General features: G+C 48.6%; 1 protein-coding gene across 1 annotated transcript in view; it reads left to right on the top strand.

Annotated features, from left to right (window-relative positions):
* Tmem132d (transmembrane protein 132D) overlaps nt 1–12,077 on the top strand; it is a 623,079-nt gene extending 611,002 nt beyond the window's left edge. The window contains exons 7-9 of the mRNA XM_052755497.1: nt 1,596–1,869; nt 4,165–4,356; nt 8,785–12,077. Coding sequence (XP_052611457.1) covers nt 1,596–1,869; nt 4,165–4,356; nt 8,785–9,966 — 1,648 coding nt within the window. The 3' untranslated portion in view covers nt 9,967–12,077. The remainder of the gene's footprint in view (nt 1–1,595; nt 1,870–4,164; nt 4,357–8,784) is intronic.
* Nucleotides 12,078–13,369: the final 1,292 nt, after the last annotated feature.

Genomic DNA, 13,369 nt, shown 5'->3' with positions numbered 1-13,369 from the left:
GAGAATTGTCTTAATTATTAATTGATGCAGGGGGGCCCAATTCACTCTGGGCAGCGCCATCTACTAGAAAAGTGATTGTGGGCTGTATAAGAAAGCTAGATAAACATAAATCATAAAGTCAAAAGACAGCATCCTTCATGGTTCTTATCTTCAAGTTCTTGCTTGAGTTCCTGCCCCAACTTCCCTCAATGATGGATTCTGACCTGGAAGTGTGAGCCAAATAAACCCTCCCTACTCCAAGTTGCTTTTGGTCAGAGTATTTTATCAATGCAACAGAAAGGAAATCAGAACACTGTATGATGCAGGACCTTAATCTAAAATTCAGTATGGCTTGAAGAACTATATGCACAGTCTCTCAGAGTCTGTGCAGGAGCAGCCAGGTCCTGAAAGCTGAGGTCTACCAGTGAGGCTGGCACCCCATCTGGAGGCTCCTGCAGAGAAGGCTCACTCAGGCATTGTCCATAGGGCTCAGCTCCTTACTAGCTACTGAACAGTAAGTAGACAAGGGACCTGCCAGATGGGTGTCTCCATAGGGCAGCTCAGAACACAGCATCTTGCTTCATCAGAGAGAGCCAGTGACAGAAACCATAGAATACAAACTACATTGATGTTACTGTCTTTTTTTTTTTTTTTTTTTGGTTTTTTGAGACAGGGTTTCTCTGTAGCTTTAGAGCCTGTCTTGGATTAGCTCTGTAGACCAGGCTGGTCTCGAACTCACAGAGATCCACCTGCCTCTGCCTCCAGAGTGCTGGGATTACAGGCATGCACCACCACCACCCGGCTGATGTCACTGTCTTTAAACCCAATCATGTAGCCAGGCATGATAGAATGCATCCTAGGAAGCTGAGGCAGGAGAGTTGTCACCTGGCCTACATAGTGGGACCTTGTATTAAGGAACAAACAAAAAGGTCTTGTGAACTCTCCCACCCAGCAACCGTTACTTGAGTGTACATCTTCAAGGAGCCTTTGACCCTTGATATCTATTGGCAGGTAATGGTTGCTGGAAAGAGAGAGGCATGGTCTTCAGTGGTTCAGCCACAGGTAAATGTAAAAGTGATACATAGCTTCTCACATTTGTCCCTGTAAGCAATCCTAGTGAAACTCCTTGGTCCACCCCCCAAAACAACAAAAGACACAAAAGTAGAAGGGGCTGGTTAGTAAAAGGAAGGGCATCAGCAAGAGTGGGAGGGGATGAGAGAGGAAAACAATGGGGATGAATATGACCAAAATACATCATGGACATTTATGAAAACGTCATAATGAAACCCATTATTATACATTGTTAATATAGGTTAAGAGAAAATGTTTATTAAGGGAAGGACTGTCCAATCACTTTTGAATAGAGTCATAAAACCCATTCTTCACTTGATGAGAGAAGGTAGTACAGAGTAAATGCCAGGAAGTGGGGGGTCTTTGGGGAGATCTTAACCACCTGTCATACCTCTCCAGTCTGTCCGATTAGAACTCTTGTCGCACCAGTGGTTAAACACCCTGAATCTCCTGTGTGTGCCTGAGCCCTAAGCAAGCTGGACTCTTTAGAAGTAGACTCATGGAGTCCCCGACAGTTGCCACAACAAATAAATATCTTTTGACAGGCCAGCTCGAGACAGTGAGGAGGAAGATGATGATGAGAAGAGAGGCCGAGGCTGCACCCTCCAGTACCAGCATGCCATGGTGCGAGTCTTGACCCAGTTTGTGGCCGAGGCACCTGATCCCGGGGGACACCTGGCCTACCTGCTGGGCTCTGACTGGCAAGTGGATATCACGGAGCTGATAACTGACTTCATGCAGGTGGAGGAGCCCAGGATTGCCAAACTGCAAGGAGGGCAGATCCTGATTGGCCAGGAGCTGGGCATGACCACCATCCAGGTGAGGCATCTGCAGAGTTGGGCGGGGCTTTCTATTCCATTGCTCTGGCAGGTGGACACTCAGCTGTCTGCCATTGTTCCAAACAGATGTACACAGTTTGAGTGTGATATACAACAAGGATCCTGAAACCTGTCTCATGATACATGAGACACACAGGGTTCCACCTCTTTTTGGTCATGTCTCCTAAGCAATGGCAGGTCTTATCTTGAGAAGCAAAACCCTAACACAATATGTGGAGACACAAGGCTCCGCCTCTTCTTGATCATGCCCCTTAAGCCATGGCAGGTCTTACCAGCTTGAGAAGCAAAACCCTAGAGAGAAGTTCACCCTGCCTGGGTCACGGGCCTGGCCAGCTCTTCCATACTGGCCATGGTCGCTTGAACCTGCCACCCTAGTAAATCAGGGGAAGCAACATAGAAGCGTTTGGAGGGAGGAAAGGGATGGGAGAAATGATGTAATTATATTATAATCCCCCAAAATTGTTTAAAATGAAAAATTAAAACAGAATTAATAATAGAGTCATCACTACTCCTAAGAGTTGTCCCCTGACCTATATATACACAATAATAATAATGATAACTAATAATATAATAATAAATTTAAAAAAATTTTTTTGAGTCAGGGTTTCTCTGTGTAGTTTTGGTGCCTGTCCTGGATCTCTCTCTGTAGACCAGGCTGGCCTCGAACTCACAGAGATCCACCTGACTCTGCCTCCCAAGTGCTGGGATTAAAGGCGTGTGCCACCACCACCCAGCCTGAAAATTTTTTTATAAAAGCCAAGGAACTGTCACAGCAGGGTATCCAGTCCTGAGACCATTTCACTCAGGTCCACTGAGTTCCTGAGTGATGAAATTGTCCATTCACTTCCTTCTGGGGACTGTCATCTCATGCCCCCTGCCATTTGAATGGCCACAAACAGATAAACCAAAGGTGATGGTTGGATGGTACTTGAGCCTGTAAAAATTGGTTTGTCGAAATGCTGCCCTGCAACTCGAAGGTCAAAAGAGCAGGTGGACGGGATGCAGACCTAATTCACCCAGAGGTCTGAGGATGCACAGAAAGTGGAGGAAACCAGCTCTTCGTCCTTCAAAAGCTGGACTGTGGCTAGGGAAAATCATGTTCCCTGGTCCTTAGCAGTGTGCAGAGGAAATTGAGATTGGAACATCAACACCAGGCTGGACTCAGAAGCGGGGTCCGGGTGGGTATGGGTGGGTGTCATGGGAGGCAAGACAAAGCCTGATGTGCTGGTGAAAGCCTTTAACCCCAGAACTCAGGGAAGTAGAGGCAGATCTCTGTGAGATCTATATAGCAAGTTCTGAGCCAGCTAGAGTTAGACAGTGAGATCTTGTTGGGAAAAAAAGTCAAATTATGGAACTGAACATCCCAGGACAGGAGATAGATTAGATAGTATTTGAATCAGGAAGTCTTACATTTTTTTAGATATTATTTATTTTTATGTGTATGAATATTTTCCCTGTATTCATGTCTGTGCACCACATACATACCTGGCGACCACAGGGGCCAGAAACTGGAGTTATAGATGGTTGTAATCTACCATGTGGGTGTTGGGAGTTGAATCCAGGTCCTCCATAAGAGAAGCTATCACTCTTAACTGCTGAGCCATTTCTCCAGCCCCAAGAAGCCCTACTTTATAGTTACATGCTGGCTTTCCCATGTGAAACAGAAGTAAATACACAGAGTGTCAAGTCATGGTTCTCTGGGGCATGGGGAGGCTTTTTGGAAGTTGAATGATTTTAAATAAAGGTGCACTGGTAATAGCAGAAATGGTCCATGGTGTATACAAGAATCACCACATTCAAAAGGACAATGACATTAATTCCTCTTAAGGATAAGAGTGGGTCACAGTGAGCTGGGCAGCAGTGGCACATGCCTTTAATCCCAGCACTCAGGAGGCAGAGCCAGGCAGATCTCTGTGAGTTTGAGGCCAGCCTGGTCTACAGAGAGAGATCCAGGACAGGCACCAAAACTACACAGAGAAACCCTGTCTCAAAAAAAAAAAAAAAGAGTGGGTCACAGTGACAATCAGAGTTGGTCTGTGGGTGTCCCTCTGCACACCCCTAGTATCTGCTCCATGTTGTTGTGTAGAAGTACATCACACCATTGCATTCCCATGATCAAAGCTTAGTCTTAGAGGAAGCCTGCTTCTGCTCCGATGGGCTCATGCGGGCTCCTTTCCTCCCATTGCCCTGCATGCCCTCACACATGACAGGTGGTGGATGAAGTGCTGTAACCAGAGAGAAAGCCTCCCCCTTGTCATGTTCTTCTGTCCTTCAGATCCTGTCCCCTCTGTCGGATGCCATCCTTGCCGAAAAGACCATCACTGTGCTGGATGAAAAGGTCACCATCACAGACCTCGGGGTCCAGCTGGTCACGGGCCTTTCACTGTCCCTGCAGCTCAGCCCCGGGAGCAACAGAGCCATTTTTGCCACTGCGGTGGCTCAGGAACTTCTGCAGAGGCCCAAACAGGTAAGGGGGTAGAACTCCGGACACACAAGAGCTGAGACTTGCTCCAGGTGAGGTCACTGTACACCAGCTGAGGTCAACATGCACCAGGTGATGTCAGTACAACTAGGTGAGGTCACCATATACCAGCCGAGGTCAACATGCACCAGCTGAGGTCAACATGCACCAGCTGAGGTCAACAGGCACCAGGTGATGTCAGCACAACTAGGTGAGGTCACCATACACCACCTGAGGTCAACAGGCACCAGGTGAGGTCAGCACACACCAGGTGAGGTCACCATACACCAGGTGAGGTCAACAGGCACCAGGTGAGGTCAACAGGCACCAGGTGAGGTCACCATATACCAGCTGAGGTCAACATTTGGACATGAGGAGAGTGTGACCCACCCAGGTCCCCAGGTGAGGTCAGCATACACTGGAGTGGTCACACATTAAGTAGACTTCACACCAGGTGAGTGTCCCATCGTGAGAACCCCATGGCAAATGGCAACTCTTACCAGGAGATTCACATACTCCAAACGAACATCACATGACCTGTGTTTCTTGACTGCAAAGGAGCTGCTAACAGGTGATTGCCAAGCCTCTTGCCTTCTAGCTCCCTGAAATAGATGGCAGAACACTACAACAGGTGACCATCAGCCACTCAGAGTAGAGGCACCAAAAGGATGCTCCCCTGTCCTCCACACTCAAGCATGCTGGGGTGGGGACCTGGGCGGGTCACACTCTCCTCCTGTCCAAATAGCCCTCCCTGACTGGCATGCTGGCCTCACCAAGCAGTGGGAGGGAGGTGGAGGTATGGGCAGACTGAGAATTACCACAGCCTGCAGCCAGGTCCCAGCAGGTTTGGAAGCTGACGTAGAGCATATACTGCCTCTCCTTATTGCTCAGGCAGAAGAAGGGAACTGACATGAGGTCATATTGCCCTTTTCTCTTTATTTGAATCCAGTGTACTAATAGGCTGCATTATGCATTCATGTTATGTGTATGGACGTGTCTTAGGTCTCTTTTGCTGTGAACCACACTAGATATAAAAGCAGCTTGCATAGGGAAGGGTTCATTTGATTGACAGTGCACAGTCCATCATTGAGGAAAGCCAGGGCAGGAATTCAAGGCAGGAACTAAAGCAGAGGCCATGGAGGAATTCTGCTTTTCTGGCCATTGAGGACCACCTCCCAGAGGTGGCACCACCCACAGTGAGCTAGACTATCCTACATCAATCATTAACCAAGAAAATGTCCTTTAAGCCAGGTGGTGGTGGCACACACCTTTAATCCCAGCACTTGAGAGGCAGAGCCACGTGGACCTCTGTGAGTTTGAGGCCAGCCTGGTCTACAGAGCGAGATCCAGGATAGGCACCAAAACTACACAGAGAAACCCTGTCTTGAAAAACAAAACAAGATGTTAAAGAAAATGCCCTTTAGACTTGCCTAGAAGTGTATCTGATGGAGGCGTCGTCTCAATTGAAGTGTCCTCTTCCCAGATGACTCTGGTTTGTGTCAGGTTGACAAAAGTTCAACCAATATAGGACACATTTGCAGATGTGCCAAGCTGTGTGTCTTCTATGTGCTCATATATGTGTCTGCATGTGGGTCTATATGGATCTTGTGTATTGTATTGTCTGCTGTGTACATGTTTGTGTTGTACGTGTACTTATGTGTATGTCTATGTGCCTGTGTGAGCATACTGTGTGTTGGGTGGATCTTGTTCATGTATCCTGCGTTGTGTCCATGTTTGTGTATGTGTCTGCATGTGTGCTGTGTACTCTGTGTATGGATGTGTATATAATGTGTATTGCTTGTGTTGCATGGGCATTGTGTGTGTGAATATACTCTGATGCATGCAGTTGTATGGTGTGGTGTGTGTGTGTGTGTGTGTGTGTGTGTGTGTGTGTGTGTGCGCACGCACGTGTGTGCATGCCACTCAGTGGTTTGTGCACTGTAGATCTGCAGATAGAATATGCTTACTCCTCTTCAGATGTTAACAAACATGATTTCTTAGATGGAACATGGAGGAGGAGATGAACTTTGCAGCAAAGGACAGCAATCAGTTCTCTCTGCATGGGATCATCCTCGTCCAACCCACAGAAAGACTTTTCTGGAAGCTTCCCTATCCATCAGAAACCCTTCTTCCACCACAGCAGGGAGAGTTGCCAGACCCAGCCTCCCTCACAGCACCAAGCATCTGCAGAGACTGACAGAGTCCAACTCACTACCTCCAGCCTTCTGTCTTCCAGCTGGACCTGCACCTCAAATTCCCCTCTCAGGTGCTAGCCAGTCATTGAGTCCTGATAGCACAGTCTTATGTGGAGGATTTGGGGTTAGAAAACATTGGAGAGCTGATGTTCCTAGTAACAGATATGAGTTCTTGGCAAAAAATCAAGCCTCCTTTTGTCTAGAAGGATGGACAGCAGCCTGCAATGTACAGATAGGAAGGGAGAGAGATGAGCTTTCCTCCTAGCTCAGTGGATGATAAAATCAGACCACAGCCAGTTAAGAATTTAAAATGTGATAAGACACAGCCAGAATAGAGCTAATCCATCCCTGACATGCAGAGTGTCACCTGCCCCCCTAAGGGTAGCTCTGGGGTAGGTTGCATGGCCCTCAGTCCCCTTGTGCAGCTTGGGGATGACCTGACGACTTCAAAAAGCCAGTTGTCCGGTCCATATGCGTCCCCTACTGAGATCTCCTGACACAACAGAGCGAGCTGGCGGATCAGTGCTGGGTCCTGTGGCTTTTGCACTGCATCCTGGCCCATTTCCCACGGAGGGGCTGGTTTAAGCCAACATCTAACAAAAGAAGGTGTGGAAGCCACCCACCACCTTTGAGGGTCTTGCTTTGTTTCTTCCGGAGTAAACATCACCCAGGAAACGTTTACTTCAGTCACTAGTGAGGGCTGTTAGGATGGGGGAAAGGAAGAATCCCAGTCAATCCTAGGGAAGTGGGTAGAGGACAAAGGAACTCTCAGATCCTGGCTGGGAGACCCAGATCATCTGGCTCCCATGCTTGCTTCCCTGAGATCTTGTCATTTTTTAAAATCTTACATAATTACCCACACTCATATCTTTGCTTATTTGTGAGCTACCATGGTGTCCCCCAAGGGGGCCTAAATACCTCATTTTACATAAGTTCCTTCCATTCATCTTTTGTGCTACAATCTGAGTCTTTCTTCTCAAGAGAAAGGGGGAGGGGCATGACCCCACTCAGTGATGCTCAGCTTCAGGGCTGTCATGGCAGTCTCCTTTTTAACTAACTGAGGCCAGCAGGTAATGCATGGGTCTCTAGGAACTGTTGCCCAGGCTGGGCTTGAACTTGCAGGTCCTGGGAAATAGAGACAGGGCTTGGGGTGGAATAGGCTTTCCAGAGAACTGGATGAGGAAGAAAGCAGGGGGAGTGCCCATCCACGGACATAGCCAAGATCAAAGGCCTTAGTTAAAATGAAGACATCAATGAGCAATGAAGATATCAATGAGCAATGAAGACATCAATGAAGCCACTGGCTCATGCCATGAATGGATGAAGATGTCTGAACACAAAATGCACAAGGCAAGAGATGGAGACACACAGGGACCTCGGCTGTAGACGGCCTTTGTGTCCCCAAGTTTCTTCCCATTGGTTGAAATGAAGGGTGGGGGAAATAGAGGCAAAGTCTCCTACAATCTCTAGCCATTTTCACAGCTACCTTCATCCAAGGCTTTGTCTCCAGGTGAGCACAAGCCAGCTGTACCCCGGAGAAGGTCGAGCCAGTGACATCACACCCTTCAGTGACCCTGAGGGGTTTCTCTTTCTGTCTAGATCAATGTCCTCAATCTGTGTTATGTGTGATAATGTGACTGGATGCTAAGATGGTGTCAGATGGCAGGGTACCACATTTAATTTACACCTGTGACCCTTGTGAAGGAGCCCGCTCACCAGCCATACTGTTTGATAAGCCGTTTAAAATTGTGCAGGAGTAGATCATGGGGAGGCTCTGAATCGGTTTGTCTGCTAACAGATCAGAAAATAAGTCAATCTTAATTTTTTTTGCAAGACAGGGATGCCTCAGAACTTATTACATAGTCAAGGATGACCTAGAATTCCTATTCTACTGCCTCCGTTTCCCGAGTGCTGAGATTAGAGTTGTGTGCCACTGTACCTGGGTTAATGTGGTGTTAGGGATGGAGCCCAAGGCTTCACACTCTCTAGGCAAGCACTCTACCAGCTGAGCTATGTCCCCAACCTCAAAAGCCAATCTTATTTTGGAAGGCTTAATCTGGTCCCATTTGCCCGCCCCCTCTTGGTTCTTTATAGGAATTCACATCCCTCCACGTTCTATGGTAGAGCTGCTCAGGGCTTTCTCTACATTGTCTGATTTTCCTTGAAGCCCCAAGAAAAGTTCATCCCCTGTGCCGGCTTGCCTCTTGATGCATGTTGACCCACTTCTGTTCTTCCACAGGAAGCGGCCATCAGCTGTTGGGTGCAGTTCAGTGATGGTTCTGTCACACCGCTGGACATTTACGATGAGAAGGATTTCTCCCTGATGGCCACATCCTTAGATGAGAAGGTTGTCTCCATTCTCCAGGACCCCAAATTCAAGTGGCCTATCATCGCTGCAGAAAACGAAGGGCAGGGGGCTCTGGTGAAGGTGGAGATGTTGATCAGCGAATCTTGCCAGAAATCTAAGCGGAAGAGTGTGCTGGCGGTGGGAACAGCCAACATCAAGGTGAAATTTGGACAGAATGATGGGAACCCCAACAGCAGTGAGAGCGGACACCTTGGGGCCGGACTTCATGTGGAGAATATCAATGAGAGGAGATCCAAAAAGCCTATGCAGGAATGGGGAAGCCCCGAAGGGCCGTACTACAGCAGCTCATCCATGGGGCTCATGGAGGGATGGGGCAGTACAACCAAGAGGCCGACGTTCCAGAAGAAGGAAGGCCAGGAAAGCCTGTTAGATGACATCATCCTCTCACAGACCATGGCCACAGACCTCACCAGCTTCCCAGACCAGGTGGACCTCCCCAGGAGCAACACAGGCTCTGAGGAGCATGACCCAGATCAGGCAGCCAAGGGCTTGAGTGACCTGGAAATTGGGATGTATGCTTTGCTGGGGGTCTTCTGCCTGGCTATCTTGGTGTTCTTAATTAATTGTGTGACCTTTGCCCTGAAGTACAGGCACAAACAGGTTCCTTTCGCTGAGCAAGAAGGTCTGAGTCACTCTCATGACTGGGTTGGGCTGAGCAACCGGACAGAGCTGTTGGGGAACCACATGAACTTCGCCTCTTCCCAAGAGGAGCAGATCACTGCCATTGACAGGGGTCTGGACTTTGAGGAGAGCAAACTCCTCCTCAGCTCCAATTCCCAGAGCAGCATCAATGGACAGCTGTTCAGGTCGGCAGGAGCCATGCTCACAGATGGGAAGGAACAGAAAAGCGAACCCCCCACATCCCCTACCTCCAAAAGGAAAAGAGTGACATTTTCCACATTCTCTGCCATCTCCTCAGATGACGGGTGTTCTGCTGGGAACACCATGGTGTTGAGTAATGAGGATGACATTAAGTGGGTCTGCCAGGCCCTGGACCCCGGGGAGTGCCCTGAACCTCACGGTTGCATGGAGAGGCTACACGAGCATGTGTAACACAGACTCCAATGTTATTCTTACCTTTCAGCCTTTAACCCGCCCGGGTATGGAGAGTACACATGCAGCCCAGGGGGAAATGAGACAAGAGGACACCATAAGGGTGACACTGTCTATGGAGCCTTGGGAAATGATCCCCGCTTAGCCGGGGAGGCCCAGAGTCGGCACCCATGCCTATGCCATGGCGCACAATGTTTCGGTGCGACCTGAGAGGTTTACTGTGCATGGCAAAGTGTTTTCACACCTGGAACAAAGAGGCGTGTTGCAGGGTTCGCAGGGAAGAACTCTCTCCCCCTTTTCATCTAAGCGATTTGGTTTTTGGGGAGATCCACGCTGCTCTGAGAGTCAGTATTTCAGACCATGACAATAAAAATTTAAAAAAAAAAAAAAGCAAGGCTCGGAGTGAGCATGCGTGGATCAGTGGGAAGAAGCACGCCACCTGAGTGGCACAGTGGGGCTGGCTATGAGTGTGCTCACAGGCAGAGCCTAGTGCTGAAGTTGGCTGCAGGAAGCAGGGTAGTGAACTGGTATTTCCCAAAGATGGGCTCAAAGTTGGCCAGGGATTATCAACAGGCCAAGGCAGAGATTGGCAGGGCAAAAAGGAACTGAGTAGCCCACAAATATCTTTGTAACTACGTGCCAAGAAACACACACACACACACACACACACACACACACACACACACACACACACACACATCATTAGAGCAACTCAGAGAAGCCTCCTGCCTGTAGGACACTGGGCACAAACCACATGGCTCCTTTATCAAGTTCACCACATTTGAACTTGATCTCTCCACGCCACTGACTCCCATACTGCAGCCATTGGTTATTTACGAGTGAGGAAGGGAGGGTAAATTTTCTCCCTGCCCCTCTTTCCCCTGGGCATTGTGTCAACTTCAGGTGGCATTCCATAGAGGAGGTCCCAGGGACAGACATCCCTCTGAAGAGGCTGGACTCCAGAGTGTAAGCAGGACTTGGGGTGAATTCCCCACCCCACCCCCTGCTTTCCTAGAAACCATAGAGGGCTGTTTGGGGAGTGGGTCTCCCTCCTGTCCAAGAATTTGCCATCAAGGTATTAAGACAAATCCATTTATTCAAAGTGAGTGGACCATTCTGAGCTGTAGGAGGTGAGTGTAGGGAAGGTGGGCTTATGCACGCTTGGACAGCATGAGAGAGATAAAGGGTATGTGTAGGGGTGTGTATGTGTGTGTGGGTGTGTGCACGCGCGCGCGTGCACCTGCATCTGCAACTGTGTGTACATGTGTGCATATAGGAGGTATATGTGTCTATGTTGAGAATATGCGTATGTCTGTGGGTGCATATGTGTTGTAAGCACTTGGACCCAAAGTCAGCCCTGAAAGGATTACCAATACTTAGAATCACAATGATTGGTCAATGTCACTAAGATCCCTCAGATGCTGAGCCTCTGAAGATGGAGGGGGAGGCATGATCAAGGGATCCCTACCCCAATCCCGGTCTCACTGTGAAGTGAGGATGGAGGACTGAAAAGTAGCCATGGCCTTGAAGGGTGAAGGAGGCTGGTCTCTCTGTGTATTTCTACTGCCATCATTTCCTCTTCATCATTCTGCTCTCTCCGACTTTTTTCTCCTCTCTCTGGGTCTTTCTGTCTGCCCTGAACCTATTTCTCCGTTGTCTTTCCCATTACTTTCCATCTTTATTACCTTGTCTCTTTCCTTACCATACTCCCCCTTCCTCCTCTTACTCTCATTCCCCACCCTATCAGAGAATCTCCCTGGAGGACTGTGAGTCCCACCTCCCCTTCCCCTCGGGCCCTCTCCCCTCTGATTGTGGTGCTAATCCTGTTGTTCTGACAGCCAGCAAGCCACCCAGCTCCTGTCTCCCAGTGGACTCCCCTTGTTTGGGTGGGCGATGAAACTCTTACCCCTTTACCACCATAATCCTTCGCTTTCAGTTGCCTCCTTTCTGATTTCTTCCCGCCCTTACCCGTGTGACGTTTCCTGGACTACTGCAGCAGATGCCTGTTCTCAAATCCCTCCCCGTGTAGAATGTATTGTAGATTGTAAGAATGTAATATATATTTATAAACTTACTGACTGTAAATATAAAACATGCACTCTGCGGCTTTATGGCTGGCCTTTGTCTTTCTGCACGCTGACCCCCCTCCCACCCCCAGCTCCCAGGGCCCCAGCATCGGTTGCAAATGGCTCTCCCAATGCTATGGCTTTTGGTAAATGAAAATGTAGATTAAGGATCCAGTGCAATCCAATTACACCCTGACATCCTGTAATGCTGCTCCCGGCATCGAGGGGATGTTGACACACGATGACAGAGTGTACCGTGTGCTGAGTGTCTCTCCTTCAGGACCTGAAAGGATTTGAAAATAAATCACACATGTAATTCTCTCCTAAAAGCCTGCTGACAGATGGTAGATGGGAGCCTCAGAGGCAGGCACTTGGCCCAGCCTCCCTGTGTGCTGGAGCAATGAGGGCATTCTGTCCTCTCCTTGGGTCTCCTAGGTATTTACACACAGCTGTATTCAAAAATTGACCTTGAGAGAGGTGGTCCAGATCTCCAGAACCCACATAAAAAGCTAAACACAGTGTTGTGTATCTGTAAACCCGGTGCTGTGGAGGCAGAGACAGGGGGATCCCTGGAATTCACTGGCTAGCTAGCCTAGCTGAATCTGTGAGCCCCAGATTCACCGAGAGACCCTGTCTCAAAAAATTAGCGTGGAGAGCAACTTAGAACGATGTCCGATGTTCCCAATGCAGGAACACACATACAGGCTGACGTGGAGATTCAGACTTTATTCACTGTGTTCCCAACATGGTTCTTTATAGAGAAAAGATGGCAGAGCCCTGAGATGCACGCACACTGATGAGTGCTAGCCATCCAACCATTTATGGAGCAACTACTCTGCAGTGGAATGGCACTGGCAAGACACATGCCCCTCTCACAGACCTCGCTTATATCTGGGGACAGAGATTAACAAAGAGAAAATCATTTGGGGATAGCCGTAAGCTTCACAAAAAGCAATACAAGAAGCAGCAGAAGAAAAGGTTGAGCAATATTTAAAACCCAGTCCCTTTTGCCTAAAAGTATCCAGGTTCTACTGTTCCTTACAAATGCATTACAGCATGAGAAAGGGCATAGTCAGTGTGGATAGAGGAACAGATAACGTAGAAACCCTTGACCCCCAGAGTGGACTTGGAACAGAGCGTCATTTCCACCTGCCCACATCTTCCTACAAGAGAAACGATTCTTGAAGCCATCTCCACCCCAGATGGAGAAAACGACAGAGGAAGAAACTGCGTTTTTAGGACAATTACTAAAGGATGTGTTACTGTGAGGAAGACTATTCTTTTCTGAATCTCCCAGGCAAACACAGAGCGCCTGAAGAGCACCATGGAAGGGCTGA

The sequence above is a fragment of the Peromyscus californicus genome, unplaced genomic scaffold (assembly GCF_007827085.1).
Source record: "Peromyscus californicus insignis strain IS unplaced genomic scaffold, ASM782708v3 Scaffold_2__1_contigs__length_46816999, whole genome shotgun sequence".
Taxonomy (NCBI): domain Eukaryota; kingdom Metazoa; phylum Chordata; class Mammalia; order Rodentia; family Cricetidae; genus Peromyscus; species Peromyscus californicus.
The sequence above is the reverse complement of the archived record's forward strand: the minus strand, read 5'-3'. Positions and strand labels throughout refer to the sequence as shown.